This window comes from Nycticebus coucang, chromosome 2 (genome assembly GCF_027406575.1).
Source record: "Nycticebus coucang isolate mNycCou1 chromosome 2, mNycCou1.pri, whole genome shotgun sequence".
In the NCBI taxonomy this organism is placed as follows: domain Eukaryota; kingdom Metazoa; phylum Chordata; class Mammalia; order Primates; family Lorisidae; genus Nycticebus; species Nycticebus coucang.
Window position 1 is genome coordinate 63,444,094 of NC_069781.1, and position 17,792 is coordinate 63,461,885.

A 17,792-nucleotide genomic window follows, 5' to 3' on the forward strand; every position below is an offset into this window, starting at 1 on the left:
TTGCATTATTACAAATATTATCACAATGAGTAACCTAGTGCAGAGGTAGTTTCATACACACACACACACACACACATATACAGTGGAAACTCTGTAAGTTGACCCCCTAGGGACTATGACAACCTGGTCAACATATGGAGGTGGTTAATGTACTGACATGTACAGGTGGTGCATGTCTGGTCTATGAAAATTAGGTCAACTTAAGGAGGTAGTCAGTGTAGGCAGGAGGTCAACTATGGAGGTTCTACTGTGTGTGTGTGTGTGTGTGTGTGTGTGTATATGTTTATAAGACAAACGACCAGATATGGGGTTGCTGGGAATTTGTAATTTTGGTAGATTATTGCCAAACTGTTCTTACTAGAGTTATAGCAATGAAAATTTCAGTACCAATAGTAACATTTTCCAACATAGCACTTTTTCAGACTTTTTAATGTTTGTCTGATAGTTAATATGCACTTTTAAAATAAGCCAGGTGCCATGGTGCATGCCTGTACTTAGGAGGCTGAGGTGGAGGATTGCTTGGGGCCAAGGCTGTAGTGCATTATGATTACAACTGTGAATAACCATCGGACTCTGGCCTGGGCAACACAGCAAGGGCCATCCCTATCAGAAAAAAAATTGAAAACAGTTCTATGATTAAAACAAATTTTTTTTTTAGAGACAGAGTTTTACCTTGCCGCCCTCAGTAGAGTGCTGTGGCATCACAGCTCACAGAAACCTCACAGCTTAGGTGATTTTCTTGCCTCAGCCTCCCAAGTAGCTGGGACTACAGGTGCCTGCCACAATGCCCAGCTATTTTTTGTTGTAGTCTGCCCAGGGCTGGATTTGAACCCACCACCCTTGGTTTATGGGACCAGCACCCTACTCACTGAGCTTGAAGGGTAGCAGAATATACAACTTCAAAATATACCATTTTGGCATGAGGATTATTTCAAGCCGAAGGCAATTGAGAAGAAGCACGTACAAGAAAAGTTCTCCACCCTCCCTCTATTTGCCTGTGAGCAGGATAAAAATTTGTAAAGGTGTCCACTCACCAGCACAGAAGTTAATCACTGGAGACAACTCTTGACCTTTAGTAGCCCAGAGATGTCACCAGAGGACTCTACATCATGAACTTCCTAACTAGCCCTTATCTTTTATTAGTTCCCCCACATATTTACCTTTCCATAATTTGTTACCCCTAGAAGCTCAATGTCCTTTTCTTTTGTCTTATCACTTCTCCAAAAATCTATTGTTCTTTCCTTACCATGCTATGTACGTCCAAGTTCTAACCACCTGTTTCAGTTACTCATCACTGAGAACTCCCATGTGTATATTGGAAGCATATGTTAATAAACTTGTTTGTTTTTCTCTTGTTCATCTGTCAGTCTAATTTTATAGGGCCCCAGCTACAGAGCTCTATAGATGAATAGAGAGGAAAAGGAAATTTTTCCTGGTCTATATTTCTTTTGTGTATCTTTGGATCCTTGAGAGCTTATCTCTAAAAGACAAAATCCTGGAGGGGAATTATCAGATCAAAAGGGGTGCCACATTTTAAACTCTTAATCCTTGTTGCCAAACTGGTTTCCAGGAAGATATGCTAATTTTCTCATTTCCTCTTAACTGAGCTTGAAAAGAGATTACTTTAATAGATGGTAATGAGGTAAAGTGCAGTGGATAGGAGGATAACTTCTAACAAACCAGAGTTTGAGTTGGGAGTCTTTTAGATTCTCTGAATAGTATTGATTATTTTTTTTAAACTGTTAACTTGGCTGAACACAAACAGTAAACACCCTATCCCCCTGCAGTGAGTGGCAGCCTAAATTTCAGTTCAGTTCTTTGAACCTTAGCTGGGCAGCTTGGAGTCAGCTTCACATGTACATGGTCTAGGCGTCAGCCAGATTTGGTCAAAAGAACTTATACCCAGAGGTTGGAGCCTCTCCTCACCACCTCTTGTCTTTCTTGGATTTTCCTGCTCAGTTTCCAGCTGCTCTGGTTGCCCCAAATTCTGTATTTGAGTTCTTTGAACTAGTAAACCTGTACATTTTTGAGCCTTAGCCTTGGTGCAACATGGGGTCTGCCCTCATTCTAATGCCCCCTCCCCACTTTAGAAACTGCTTTTCTGGGGTCTCCCTGCAGCACATTGTTTCTATGGGCTCTTTTTTTTTTTTTTCTCCCAGGTGTGGATCCAGAGTTTATAGTTGTTACCTGCAGCAGTGCTGGCATCATAGGAGCTCCTCAGCCATGACCGAAAGTATAATTTTCAAGACCTCTTTTTTTTTTTTTTTGTAGAGACAGAGTCTCACTTTCTGGCCCTCGATAGAGTGCCGTGGCCTCAAACAGCTCACAGCAACCTCCAACTCCTGGGCTTAAGCGATTCTCTTGCCTCAGCCTCCCGAGTAGCTGGGACTACAGGCGCCCGTCACAACGCCTGGTTATTTTTTGGTTGCAGTTTGGCCGGGGGCCGGGTTTGAACCCGCCACCCTCAGTATATGGGGCCGGCACCTTACCGACTGAGCCACAGGTGCCGCCCAATTTTCAAGACCTCTTGTTCCCTTTTCTATATTGTTTTTCTTCTTAGCACTTATCTATATTTTACATACTATAATTACTTTTTCATACTGTTTCTTTTATCTTTCCCCTACTGGCATGTAAATTTCATCAGGGTTGGAGTTTTGCCTGATTTGTCCATTGATGTATTCCCAGTGCCCAGACACAGGGTAGCAGGGCTGATATCAGAAGAATTTAACAATCAATATGGCATGGATCTCCCAAATAGATGTCAAGCCAGTCAGAAACATTCATGCATGTTGATACTAGTGTAATCCCTAACGGTAATTTGAGCTGTATATCAGCCCCACAGAATAGATGTTAAATGAATGAACTGAACCATTTTTTTTTGTACACGTAGGCAAGTGTTTTGTGAAAGCATGGAGGTTCTATGAAGTCTTATATTCTGGTTGCTGAATCTGGAAAGAGAACATTCACATAACATAAAATGAACTATTTAAAATTATACAGTTTAGTGGTATTTAGTGTACTCATAATGTTGTGCAACCATCACTTTTTATCTAGCTTCAAAATGGTTTCATCACCTCCAAAAGAGATTCTGTACTTATTAAGCAGTTACTCCCTATTCTTCCTTTCCCCCAGCTCAGGCAACCACTAATCTGCTTTCTGTCTTTATAGATAAATATCTATTGTGGACATTTCATATAAATGGAATCATGTAATTTGTGGCTTTTGCGTAGGGTAATGTTTTTGGAGTTCATCCAGGTGGTAACACATGCCAATTCCATTTTATGGCTGAGTAATATTCCACTGTATGACTGTACCACAGTTGTTTATCCATTCATCTGTTGAAGGATATTTGGGTTATTTCCACCTTTTGGCTTTTGTGAATAGTGCTGCCACTGACATTCATGTACAAGCATTGTTTGAACACTTGTTTTCAGTTCTTTTTGATATATGCCCAGGAATAGAATTGCTGAGCCTCGCTCCTTATGGTGTAGAGTTAGGTTATTGAAATCTTTCTTCTCTTTAATATAGAGGTCTGATACTTTTTTCATAGACTAAATATTTTTTATATTATTCTTCCAAATAACCCTTTGGTATTTGATGAACTTTTCTGAAATTATTTTGACATTCTTCATGGTATAACATCTATGATTTTTTTTAGATTGCCTGTGCATGAACAGTGCCATAAAAATACGTTGTGAGGAGAATTCTGGGAAGATGGCCGACTAGTAGCAACCCTCGGCCGGGGCTCCTGAGCAAAGGAAGAAAAACCGGATGGAATCGGACTCTATGAAGCCAAAGATGGGGAGCTGAGTCAAGAAAGAAGTTTGGCAAGCTATAACTCCAAGGAAGAGCATCAAGAAACCAAATTACAGGTACAAAGCCTAAGACTAGAGGATGCGAGGCCCCTCCCCCAAGCAGGGGGCCTGCTGCAGGCTATCTGCGAACAAGCTGGGAACAAAAGTCCTCTCATTTTACCTTACTGGAGAGAGCCGCTAAACTCCAGGTCTCTTTCTCCAGAGAGATCCCACTTATAAACCTAGACACCACCCCACCAGGCATAAAATTGGACAGATATTTTCCCCCACAAGTCCAAACTCCCAGTCCACCCTTCCCCCCTTCCATGGTGGTCTGAAGTTCTGCCCCCTGCAGAGCACAGTGTTTGGTCTTGTCCTGAGAGAACTGGGCATAGTGTGGACCGCCAACCTTCAGGATGGAATCTGTGACTAATGGGGAAGAAAGAGGGTGTGGGAAGAAAGGGACACTCGGCAGGAGGAGGAGCACTCCCCTGGTTATGACTGTGCCCAGCCCCTGGTAGTGTTGACCCTTGGTTCAGGCTGTGTCTAGTGGGATGGGGTGCAGAACCCCCAGCTCTGATGGCACCCACAGTGGGAGAGTGGTTGCCCCGTGGGGACTGAGTTGGGCAGGCCCCTGCTGGGCCTGCAAGCAGAGGCTCCATAAGCGTGGACTATGACCTGAGAGCAAGGGTGTGATCCCCTGATTCCAACAGAACCCCTCAAGCAATGGCTTACTGGGTGTAAACCAAGACCCATAACAATGTACAAAGTTATGATTTAGTAAACAACAATTAAAAGAAAAAAGAAAAAAATACATTGTGATTACACCAAGGATCTATGTTTCTAAAGGTCTTGGAACTGCCAGATAATGACAAAATAAACAGCATTATGGTGGGAGGTGATTGATAGGGGAGCTTAGAAGTTTCTGGGTTATGTTTATTATACTAGACAGCTTTGGGGTATTTATACATTTCCTAATATCTCAAAAAAAAAAAAAAAAAAAAGATGTCCAGACCATGGTTATATCCTTCTTAAAGTAGCCTTCAGGCAAGGGCTTTTACATTTAGTTTATCCTCACTGAGAAATTTCAGAGTCTCCAGTTCATTATCTGTAAGATGTAAGCCCTGCCTATCTCACAGGGTTGTTGTAAAAGTGCTTAAGAGACAAGACAGGTAATGCATACAGAAATGATAGTGTCCTGCCTCTGAGCCCAGGCATAACTGCTGAGCCAGATCAGAGACTCTCAGACTATACCTGAGGCCCATCAGCTTAGAGCCTGCCTTCCATCAGTTAAATATGTTTACAGAGAAAGCTCTCTGCTAGGAAATCAATGGGGAATTTCTTAAAATTCTCTCTCCCCCAAACACATTACCTAGGAGGATATCTTGGAACAATTACTTGAGAGACCCCCTGACAATTTGGGAATTCTAGTCACTGCATCCTAGTCTTCATTGTAACCGTGGGTAAGCAGGTCTTTCTTCAGTTCAATCTCTAGAATCCCAGAATTTAGAGAGAAGTTTGTATATTAAATTGCACACAAACTTTATGGCCACCCTGTACTTTAACTTCTCATTCTGAATCTCTCTGTCTCTTCCACACACACCCCTAAAAGAAATGAAGTGGATTGGTCAAGATCGAAAACCCAGGTCTCAGCTGGGAACAGTGGCTCGTGCCTATAATCTCAGCACTTAGAAGGATGAGGTGGGAAAATTGCTTGAGACCGGGAGTTTGAGGCCAGCCTGGGCTTGAGACCCTGTCGCTACAAAAAATAAAAAAAATTAGCCAGATGTGGTGGTGTAAACATGTAGTTCCACCTACTTGGGAGGCTGAGGTAGAAGGATCACTTGAGCCCAGGAGTTTGAGGCTGCAATGAGCTATGATTGTGTCACTGTACTCTAGCCTGGGTGACAGAGTGAGACCCTGTCTCAAAAACAAACAAACAAACAAACAAACCCAGGCCTCAAGGAGCTAGTAGATAAGGTTTTATTACTGGTGGTCTGATACTTGTAGGAGTAAGGCTGTGGCTTGGAATATTGAGAACCTATCCTTTTTTTTTTTTTTTTATGACAGTTGCGTAAAATAAAAATTTACTTATTTATTTATTTAGATAGAGTCTCTACTCTGTTGCCCTGGGTAGAGTGTTATTGCAACATAGCTCACCATAACCTCAAAACCTTTGGTCAAGTGATCCTCTTGCCTCAGCCACTTGAGTAGCTGAGACTACAGGTGCATACCACACGCTCAGCTAGTTTTTCTATTTTTAGTAGGGACAAAGTCTTGCTCTGGCTCAGGCTGGTCTCAAGTCTCAAACTCCTGAGCTCAGGCAATCCACCTGCCTCAGCCTCCCAGAGTGCTAGGATTGCAGGCATGAGCCATTGTCCCTGGCCTAAAATAAAAATGTATGAAAATAAAATAAAGTGGTTTTGTTGAGTCACAGAAAAAAAGGTATATTCTTACCACTTAAAGATTGTTTCTCTTATTGTTGGAACAATATCAATGAAAAAATTGTCAGAGCTTTCCTTTAGAACAAAATGTTAACATTAGACCATGTATGTTAAACACTATGCAGCAACATGCCTATCAGGCAGCTATAAAAAAATACCTTACATTGGATAATTTGTAAACAATAGAAATTTACTTCTCATAGTTCTGAGGACTGGGATGTCCAAGTTCAAGATGCTAATAGATGGGCGGCGCCTGTGGCTCAACGGGTAGGGCGCCGGTCCCATATGCCGGAGGTGGCGGGTTCAAGCCCAGCCCCGGCCAAAAATAAAAAAAAAAAAAAAGATGCTAACAGATTTGGTGTCTGGTGAAGATTTACCCTCTGCTTTATAGATGCCTCTTCTTGCTGCATTTTCAAATGTTAAATGGTAGAAGGGGAGAGGTAGCTCCCTTCAATCTCTTTTTTATTTTTTGAACCAGAATCTTATTCTGTTGTTTAGGCTAGAGTGCCATGGCATCAGCCTTGCTCACAGCCACCTTAAACTCCTGGGTTTCAAGCCATCCTCCTGCCTCAATCTCCTGAGTAGCTGGGACTACATGCACCTGTAATTTTTTTCTGCTTTTAGTAGAAATAGTGTCTCACTCTTGCTTAGCTTGGTCTTGAACTCCTGAGCTCCAGGGATCCTCCTGCCTCTGTCTTCCAGAGTGCTAGGATTATAGGCATGGCCATCTTGCCCAGCCTCTTCGATCTCTTACAAGGACACTACTTCCATTTGTAAAAATAGAGCCCTATGACTAAATCATTTCCAAAAAGCTCCTTCCTTCCTTCCTTCCTTCCTTCCTTCCTTCCTTCCTTCCTTCCTTCCTTCCTTCCTTCCTTCCTTCCTTCCTTTCTCTCTTTCTCTCTTTCTTCCTCCCTTCCTCCCTTCTCCTTCTCCTCCTCCTCCTCCTCCTCCTCCTCCTCCTTCTTCTTCCTCTTCTCTGTTTTTCTCAGAGATAAGGTTTTACTACTCTCTCACCCAGGCTGGAGTGCAGTAGCACAATCATAGCTAATTGTAGCATCCAACTCCTGGGTTCAAAAGATCTTCCTGCCTCAGCCTTCCAAGTAGCTGAGATTATAGGTGTGTTCTGCTATACCTGGCTAATTTTTAATTTTTCTTTTTTTTTTTGGTGAGGGGTGGGTGGATAGATAATTGTCTCAGTATGTGCCTGGCTGGTTTCAAATTCCTGTCCTCAAGAGATCTTCCCACCGCAGGTCCCAAAATGCTGGGATTACAGGCATAAGCCAGACACTAAACCCAGTTCACTTGAACACTTAGAGGCCATTGTAGTGTTATTAATTTGCCTAATTTCAATATTTTTGAGTCAGGGAATAGGGAGGCCTGAGGAGAGGGAGAGAGATAGAAGAACTGCCTGTCTGTGAAGTAGTCAGAACACATGCAGCATTTATCAATTAAGTTTACTGTCTAATATGGGAATGGTCCTAGGTACCCCAAACAAATATAATAGTAACATCAAAGACTACTGATCACAGGTTACCATAATAGTATAAACACAATGAAAGAGTTTGAAATACTATGAAAATTACTAAAATGTGACAGAGAGACACGAAGTGAGCACATGATATTGGAGAAATAGCATAGCTAGACTTGGTTACCCCAGTGTTGCCACAAACCTAAAAACACGGTTTCTGTAAAGCATATTAAATGAAGCCCATGAAGAGAAGCGTGATAACATGAAGTATTCTTGTAGTTTGCACAATCGCTCCCAGTCGGCTGTTCGTACTGGTCTGATATTCATCAGAGGTTCTAAAATGATTTTGCTGGAGTGATTGGGAGGGTGTATGAGAACCAACGATATCTAATAACCCTTGGAATTAAATACACATTTCAATTTAGGTATGCTTGCATGTAACAGAAAACTCAATATAACAGTAGCTTGCGTAAGATTATTACTAGATACACCATTCATGTAATAGAAATCTGGAGGTTGGTAGTTCAAGGACTTGTATGGCAGCACCGTAGATATAGGAACTCAGACTCTATCTGTCTTTTTGTTCTACTCTTCTAGTTTAAGGCTTCTATTATTAAGGGATTATCTCATGGTCCAAAAGGGCTGCAACAGCTCCAATCATCATGTCTGTTTTTGGCTGTGGGAAGGAGGAAGGGCAAAAAGGTACATGCTCCAGTTGAGTCATTTCCCTTCAAATAGCCTTCCTATATGTGAAATACATTTCACTGGCCAGAATTTAGATACATTGGCCATTCCTATTGTACAGGAGTCCTTTGAAACTAGCTTTTTAGCCAGGAGTATGCTGCCCTTTATAAAGTCAGTTGTTTTACTAATGGAGCCTAGGGAGAATAAACAGTAGGTGGTAATGAGCCAGGTCTGTCACAGATTGCCTATTTATTCTTATTGATCTTGTTTTTAAATTGTTAACACTCTGCCCTGAGATCAAATGTTGCCAAAGTTCTTTTTTGTGTTGTTGGTCTTTTCTTCTGGTCTTACTTTCCTTATCTGAGAAAATGGTGTTACTCCAAAAAGATTTTGTGAAAATAAATAGGAAATGATTGGAAAGAGTATATATATGAAAAAAAGAGTATGCGCGCACATACACACACACGAAAAAAGTGAGCAAACAACTCTTAAGTGGAGCAAAATTAATGCTTACCCAACTCCCAGTCTCCATTAAGTCATAGGTTTTTTTCCCCTAGCATGGAAGCCTCTCTCAGGGACATGAATTATTTCTCTTGAGGTCACTGAGAAACTTCTAAGTGCTTAGCTCTTCTGTAATTTTGAAAAAATGGGCAGGCATTAAAGATAGTTATTACACTTGCCACATTACTCTAGAAAACAATATTTACATTTAAGACTACATATAATTTGCATTCTTTAATTCTCTCTCATTATTATTGGATTATGCTAAAACATTAGTATTGCTAGGTCCAAACAATAATGCTTAACATACTGTCAGCTTTCATACTTTCATTCATTCACTCGACAGCCATTTATTATTATGTATGTTTATTATGTATTACATATGTATTTATTATGTTACAGATACAAAACGTAAGGTTCCCTTCCTCTTGGGGCTTATGTTGTTTTGTGTGCGTGTGCCTGCCCATGCTTTTGTTGAGGGACACAGACCATCAAGCAAACAAACGAATGGACAAGAGAGTTCCAGGTAATAATCAGTGCTATGATACAAGGAGGATGTGAGTGAGAGGGAAGAGCTGTTTTAGAAATACTTTCCTTGAGGACCTAAGGCATGAATGTGGGACAAAGCCATTGACAAGCGTGTGATTTACAATGAGCACTTATTTCAAGAATTGAGCTCCTCCTACTACACAAATGATGATTCAATTTTTATTTAAGTCAAATATCAACAAAAAACTATCAGCTAAGGCGAACAAGTTCAGGAATGTTAAAGATTAGAATGTGTGCAACATTAGATTTCTTTTGAAATAACTCCAAGAAGGTGTGGTTTCAAAATGAAAAGATTCACATACCCTCTTGCTTAGTTAGTCTCTATGCTAGTTACTTCTGGGAAATGGAAAATCTGAGTAATCTCACTTGACTGTTAAGAGTATAATGTTATCAGTGAACTGGCAAAGGGATTCTGTTACAAAAACAAATTCATTCTAATTACTCTTTGAAAAAAAAACTGCTTTGTATTTGTGATTCATGACCTTGTAAAATAATATGTGTAGGGAAAAAAAGCTGACATCTGCCTGGTACAAAGCAAATTTGATTAGATGTTCCAGTGGCCAGAACACGTTTATTCATTATTTGTAATTGAAACATGAGTGCTGTTGATCTTGTGACATGAATGTAAAACATACAGCGTTTTAGATTTGATTCTGATATTAAAAGAATCCAGAGAACTTCATCCGTAAGTCTAGGTTTTTGAAAAATTAGACTTGATTCTCATTATAATATAATGATGTCACTAATTAGAGTCAAGTTCTTTGATAGCTCTCCAAAATTTGTAGAATTGAAATTCATAAGACAGAATAACAAAACATGGGAGAAGAAGCAGACAGTAGCAAGACAGCTGTAAGTCCAAAAGATGGGATATTGGCTGGGTGCGGTGGCTCACGCCTTAATCACAGCACTCTGGGAGGCCCAGGCAGAGCCACCTGCCTCTAAAAATAGCCAGATGTTGTGGCAGGCACCTATAATCCCAGCTACTTGGGAGGCTGAGGCAAGAGAATAGCTTGAGTCCAGGAGTCTGAGGTTGCTGTGAGCTATGACGCCACATCTACCCAGGGCGACAAAGTGAAAACCTCTCTCTCAAGAAATAGCATATTGGGCGGCGCCTGTGGCTCAGTGAGTAGGGCGCCGGCCCCATAATGCCGAGGGTGGCGGGTTCAAACCCAGCCCCGGCCAAACTGCAACAAAAAAATAGCCGGGTATTGTGGTGGGCGCCTGTAGTCCCAGCTGCTCAGGAGGCTGAGGCGAGAGAATTGCGTAAGCCCAAGAGTTAGAGGTTGCTGTGAGCCGTGTGACATCACGGCACTCTACCCGAGGGCGGTACAGTGAGACTCTGTCTCTACAAAAAAAAAAAAAAAAAAAAGAAATAGCATATTAATTTAGGAACTGATGAACTTTAAAAAACAGAATCAAACATGAGTAACATAGAATAGAATCTGGACCCAGACAGGAACTCATGCTTCAAAAAGTGAAATATAAACAGGATGAGGTAGGAGTGGAGTGGGGGTGGGATAGGGGAAGGAGTAAAAACTTTTAGGGTTATTGAAATCAAAGGACATCTAGGTCCCTTCTAGTCTATCTGATTTTAAGAGTCCAAAGAATGTGTTAACCAGGTTTTTTTTTTTTTTTGTAGAGACAGAGTCTCACTTTATGGCCCTCGGTAGAGTGCCATGGCCTCACACAGCTCACAGCAACCTCCAACTCCTGGGTTTAAGCGATTCTCTTGCCTCAGCCTCCCGAGTAGCTGGGACTACAGGCGCCCGCCACAACGCCCGGCTATTTTTTTTTTTTTTTTTTTGGTTGCAGTTTTGGCTGGGGCCGGGTTTGAACCTGCCACCCTTGGTATATGGGGCCGGCGCCTTACCGACTGAGCCACAGGCGCCGCCTGTTAACCAGGTTTTTAAAACAGCTTTATTAAGATACAACTTACGTAATCATAAAATTCACCCATTTTAAGTAAGTATACAATTCAGTGATTTTTAGTAAATTCAGAAAGTTGAGTAACCATCACTACAACCTAAGTCATTTTTTTCATGTTGTTTCTGAGGTAGAAACTATTTTATATTTCTAGTATAAGGATACGTGGTGATTCATTAAAATGGTAGGGCAAATGTCAAAAGTGCAAAGGTGACTCACTAAAAACGTGTGTCATGGGCATGTAAAGGCAGCTGCTTTACTGAAACAAAAAGGGAGAAAGAGGGGGAGGGTGGCTGAAGGCAGCACAGAGCAATGGTTATTTGTCAGGACCTAGATCAGACTGCTGGGTTTCAGATTTTGTCATTCCTACTTACTTCATAGCTGTCTGGCCGCGGGCAAGTTACTTAAACTCTCGGAGCCCTGGTTTTCTTATCTGTGAGATAATACTACCCTGTGTATGGGGTTATGAAGAACAAGTGAGATAATATATTGAAGGGACTCGGCATAGTCCTAGCACCCAGTCAGTGCTCAATAACTGTTAGCTATTTTTATAATCATCCCTGGGTGACTATTAAGTAGGCTTTCATGAGCCAGACAGAAAAGATCACATGCTTCATGATCAATTTGTGTGAAATTCTAGAAAAGGCAAAATGATGGTGATATAAAGCAGATTAGTAGTTGTTAGAGTCCAGGAAGAGGGGGTAGGTAATTGACAGCAAAGGGTCATAGGGAACTTTTTGGAATGTTCAATATTATGATTGGGAAAGTATTTCGTAAATAACTTGTCACTGAATTAAACTCTTAAACTTGGTGAATTTTGTTGTATGTAAAACAAAGCCTCCCCCCTCAATCCTTAAAAATGTAGCTTTTAACTTTCCAATTAAATTGTTTGGTTTAATTATTTTACATGTCAGAAGGAAGATTCAGCTTCTAAGATCAGCTAGCAAATATTTGTTGAGCACCACAAGACAGTGTTCTGGGTGCTGGGATACAACCTGGAAGCAGACAGTCACCATCCTACCCTCATGGAGTTTATACCACGAATTTTACTCTTATGTTTAGAGCTACAAAAGGGGTCAGTAAGGATGCTATTGGGAGAATAAACAGGACCGGGGGAGGGAGGTAGAAGAGCTCCACGTCCTGTTGTTTTTCTATTTTTAAACATTTACAGAAGCAAACACAGCGTCCCTGTATCTGAAGACGGTGCTCTTAATCTAGTGTCTGGCAGGTGGCGTGTCAGAGGTGATCGTGACCCAAGACCACACCACCTGCGAGATGCGGTTCCCATTTAGCTAAGGAAATGGCACTACACCAAGGACCAGGTGGATGCTTCCATGGGCCCCATGAGGAGCACAAATTTGACCTTGGCCTGGTTAACTCAGCGCTCTCCAGGTTCTTGGAGCGTGCCAGCTTCAGCAGAGCACAGGCGGCAGGTAACCTCACGGAACCTTCCCAGAAGGCCGGCAGGATCCACAGACTCAGTCCGCTAGGTAATTCCGCCCGCGTGGCGGGTAGGGTAGCCGTCTGGGGGCGGAGACGCGTTGCTGGAACCGGGTTGGTTCTCTGTAGGCGGCCGCGTGGGGGGCGGGGCAATAGGGGGCGGGGCCAGAGGCGGGGCGGGGCGCCCGGCGTCCTCTCGGGAAATGGATGCTCCTCGGGCCCGCCCGCGCCGGGGGCGGGGAAAGCTCGGCTTTGCTACGCTCCAGCCCCGCCCCGGACCCGGTGCGTAAGGCGGGAGACCCCCTTCTCTGGCTGGCGCTGGGCTGATCCCCGAGCCCAGGAGACCGAGTGGTTTCTGAGTTCTCCGCTTAGTTTTAGGGCGGCAGCAGCCGGAGGAGGAACATGGCGCTCATAGGCAGCCCAGCGGAGCTGGAAGCCGACGAGGTACTAGTCGATGGGGAGTGCGGGCACGGCCCCTGAGACCCGGGATGGGAGTCCGGGAGTGAGGAGTGAGCCTGGCTGCGGCAGCCGAGTCCCGCCCCCTTGATCCCCTGCCTGGGACGGGTATGGGTGGGGGCACCCAGTCTTCGTAGGTCTGTCCCGGTCGGAGCAAGGGGGGCCCTGCGGCGCGCCAAGCGGAGGGGTTGCCAAGGTTTGGGGCGCCGGCCCCATGGGGTCGCCGCCCTGGAGGACCCGGCGACTGCGGGGTGCGAGGGAGCGGGAGCCCGGGACCGCATCTCCGAGCAGTTCAGAGCCTCTCTAGGAACTCCCGGGCTTTACGAAGTCTGACCCTGAAGTCCGGACACTGGCCTTCTGGGGTTCTGTGGAATCGTCTCTCAACCTGGGAATCTCACCTTCTATGGAAGTTCCCTGGTGGCAGATCCGACAGGTTTACGATCTATGAAAAGAGTGGGACGGCGGGACGGAGGAAGAGCCGAGGGGTATCTTTGCGGATGGTCAGGGTCAGGCGGGACTGCTGAGAGGCTGGAGAGCTAGAGGGCAGGAGAAGCAGCCCAGTCTCTGGGCTTCTTCTTCCTCCCACGCCGGGCCGGGGCACTTCCCCAAACGGGTCCCCGGTGTGAGTATTGACGTAGGGAAGGCGCTTTGAGAAACTCCTGTAGTCTCAACTATATTTAAGTAATTAGCTACTTCCTCCCATCCCGGCGCGCGCGGGTCTGAGCACCTCCCGGCGGCCGCGCCGGACCTGTTGATTTATTGACTGTTCTTTCAGCACTTGGCAGCTCCGGAGAGAGAGCGCTCTCTTACGCTTCAAGTTGAGGCGGAGGCTCCGGCAGCTGTAGCAGCACCCACAGCTGCTGCTGCTGCCATTTTACCTGTCGCTGTCCTTAGAAGGCTTTGGTTTCAAATGATGCAATAGTGGATGATCTGGAGAAGACGGTTGAGATTCCTGTCCATCTCTAATGCCAGGAAACTCCTAACAACGAACACGATGCTTTAAATGTGAGCCTTAAAATAAAAACAGAACAACTGAACTGCAGCTTCTTTACATGACTGGCAGACAAGAGGCCAGGGTGTCCAGAACCTTTGTTGTACCTTGTGCCTTGTATTGAGGGCCCCAAGACCACAGACCAGTGAACTACAGCTTATTTAGCTGTATCTATTTATTGCTGAAACTTTAAAACTACTTATAAAGGCAAATGATGAAATAGCATATCTGTAGATGTTTTCATCTGGACAACCTCTATGGCTTTAGACTATCTTTTTGGTATGATCTGGAGCCAGCCGTTTTCCTTCATATTCTTCCTGTCTTAGTTCTCTGTAATCAAGGTAGTAATGCTTTCCTGGTGCTTTGACCATACATTCACTTCCTTCCTCAAAAGTTTTTATGGCCCCCTTTGTCTATTAAGTTAAATATCCATGTGCTTGGCATGCAAGGCTCTTTGCAGTATGGTCTCAGTCCCCAACAACTTCCCTATGTATAATCATTTAGCTTGATCATATTATAAATGAGGAAATGAGACAGTAGACTGGAGAAATATTTGAATCCTGGTCTTTTTGTCAGAAAAGATTTGCTGTGCCCACAGCTATGCAATTGTCTATACCAGAGCATTGTTGAGGGGCTGTTGTATTAATTATTAACACTGGGACAATAGAACTGGAACTGTTCCAGAAATAACTTAGACAAGCTATGCCCACTGACTACAAGTTGAACCAAAGAATTGAGATGCATTACCTGATGAGGAGGGCTCTAGCTGTATGGGGGAAGTAAGGTTTCGGAATAGCTGAGAGCCTGGCACACAGATACTTGGTAATTGTATATTTGTTTAATGAATGAATGGGGAAAAGATGTTGCTTAAAAACTTCTCAGTTTCTGCTTTATCTTTCATTTATTTTTTTCATTCAATAACTATGAACGAGTCCCAAGTAGCTGGGACTACAGGCACCCACCACAATGCCCGGCTAGTTTTTTTTTAGAAACAGGTCTTGCTTGCTCAGGCTGGTCTTGAACTCCTGAGCTCAGGCAATCCACATGCCTTGGCCTCCCAAAGTACTGGGATTCCTGGCCATGAGCCACTGTGCCTAGCCATTGGCATATATTTAGCAACCATGTATTGACATTTGTTCTGTGCTCAAACTTGGTAGGTGCCTTAGAAGGTACAGTTTTGGCCTCCAGGGTTCTCAATCTGGATAGGGAGATAGGATGTGTGTTCAAGAACTCTGGAAAAGAGCTGGAGTCAGGGTAAGCAAATAAATAGTAGTGTGTTGTAGACTGGGTACCTGGGACTTACTTGTAGAAAGTCCCTAACTTTCTGTAAATGGGTTGAAGAGCTCTACTCATAAGTTAATAACACTCTGTTCTTCAATTTTACTGGATATGTAAATAGCATATTTCAGCTAGGAAGATTTTCATACATTTAAGAGAGTCCGGTAGTCTTTGTGGCCATATTTGATATTCATAGTATTTGTGGTCATTATTTGGTAGTCTTGAGAAATAAAAAGGGACAAAGTGGTATATTTGGAAAAGTTCTAGGCTAGGAATTAGGTAACCTATCTCTCAACTCTCTTTGCCCCATAGCCATTCATCATTTATGTGTGCAAACATCTACTTTAGGTGCCAACCCCTGTTCTAGCTTGGAGACACAGTAGTGAACAAGATGGATAAGGTCCTGTCCATGACTAGTGACATTGATTGAGGAATTCTCTCAGCCTCTGAGGGTCCTGTCAGTTTCCTTATCTGAAGGAATGCCTGGTATGAGCCCTAAAAGGGATCCTTCTTTGGACAACTAATAATATGGGAATCGTTTCCTTTCAAAGTACCCAAAGAGTGATAGTGGTAGAGAAGCTCTCACTATAGGTATGGGATGGATGTTTTCTTGGGTAAACTGATTTTGAAAGGTGTCAGTACAATAACTGTGGGAGCACAGATGTTAGGACTTGTGTCCTCAAGGGTGGCAAAACTTGGTTCGTTAGGGGAAAGCATCTTGTGATGATTTGTGGCCTCCAAAGCTCAATTGACAAAATCTTATTTCTTAACATTTAAATTTCTCTCACTGGGTTTTCCTGGTATTGACAAGCAATGCTGACAAGGAGTTCATGGAATATGTATGCAGAATATATGCAAGGCCAGTACAACAAGTTATGGTAAACAGATGTCTGTGATTGGAGGACTTTCTTATCAGTTGCTTGATCTTGAAGTTGTGGTGACCTCCACATATTTACAGGCTTCCTTTGGCTGCCTCGTGAATGTTGCTTACATTTAGTCCTCTGTGTTTTTGTGTGTGTGACTTGGGATTTGAGAATTAAATGAAAATAGTTTATATTTTATTATTTAATTCCATTAAAGTTATAAGTGGAAAAATTGACAATATTTGAATGAATATCTTGTATGTAGTTAAGTTAAAAATTATTTTGTCATATGAAACAAAAACTCCACTAAAAGTAACTTTTAAGAAAATAACTTTGGCCGGGCGTGGTGGCTCACGCCTATAGTCCCAGCGCTGTGGGAGGCCGAGGCGGGTGGATTGCCTGAGCTCAGAGGTTCGAGACCAGTATGAACAGCAGTGAGCCAGAGTAAGACCCCATCTCTACTAACATCAAAAACATCGCCAGAGGAAGAAGAAAATGAACAACAAAAAAGAGTACTTCAAACAAAGAAGAATGAACAAGGAAGCTGAAATAAAAAATAAAAAAATAATTAAAAAAAGAAAATAACTTTTTCAGTTGTCTTATTTTTGCTAGAAAAATAACAAGTTTTGAATTTTTTTTTTGCAGTTTTTTGTCCGGGGCTCGGTTTGAACCTGCCACCTCTGGCATATGGGGTTGGTGCCCTACTCCTTTGAGCCACAGGTGCCACCCAAGTTTTGAATGTTTTTTAAAAAATTGGTTGCACTGCTGTTATATAGTTATAGAAATTGATAATTTACATATATAATTTTATGTATTATATTTTACATTATAATTATATTGAGATACTCAGAAAATACAGTTATAAGGTTAAATATTAATCAACTTAAATTTTACTTTCATTTATTTATTTTTTGTTTGTTTTTTTGAGACAGAGTCTCACTTTGTTGCCATTGATATAGTGCCTTGGCGTCACAGCTCACAGCAACCTCAAACTCTTGGGCTCAAGCAATTTTCTTGCCTCGGCCTCCCTAGTAGCTGAGACTATAAGTGCCTACCACAATGCTCAGCTGTTTTTAGAGATGAGGTCTCGCTCTGGTTCAGGCTGCTCTGGAACCCGTGAGCAAACCACCGGCCTTGGGCTCCCAGAGTGTTAAGATTCACCAAGGGCGGCCTAAATTAAAGTATTTATTGCATCATTCTGAACCTATTATTGAATAAGAATAGTAAGCTTTATACTTAGGCTCCCTAGGAGAGTGATAATGAAAAAATGTTGAGACATACTGGCTTAGGGAAAGAAATGGTTTATGTGACAAATGTTTTCATGGTCTGCTTGTTGGCCTAGTAATTTTTAGATCTGGTTCTGATTTAGAAGATTTCCGCTTGGAAGTTTAGATGACG

The 17,792-nt window shown here is 42.8% G+C and overlaps 1 protein-coding gene across 1 annotated transcript in view; it reads left to right on the forward strand.

Moving 5' to 3' along the window:
- Positions 1 to 13,005: 13,005 nt before the first annotated feature.
- Positions 13,006 to 17,792, forward strand: part of TTC39B (tetratricopeptide repeat domain 39B) — a 137,743-nt gene continuing 132,956 nt past the window's right edge. The window contains exon 1 of the mRNA XM_053572212.1: positions 13,006 to 13,250. Coding sequence (XP_053428187.1) covers positions 13,209 to 13,250 — 42 coding nt within the window. The 5' untranslated portion in view covers positions 13,006 to 13,208. The remainder of the gene's footprint in view (positions 13,251 to 17,792) is intronic.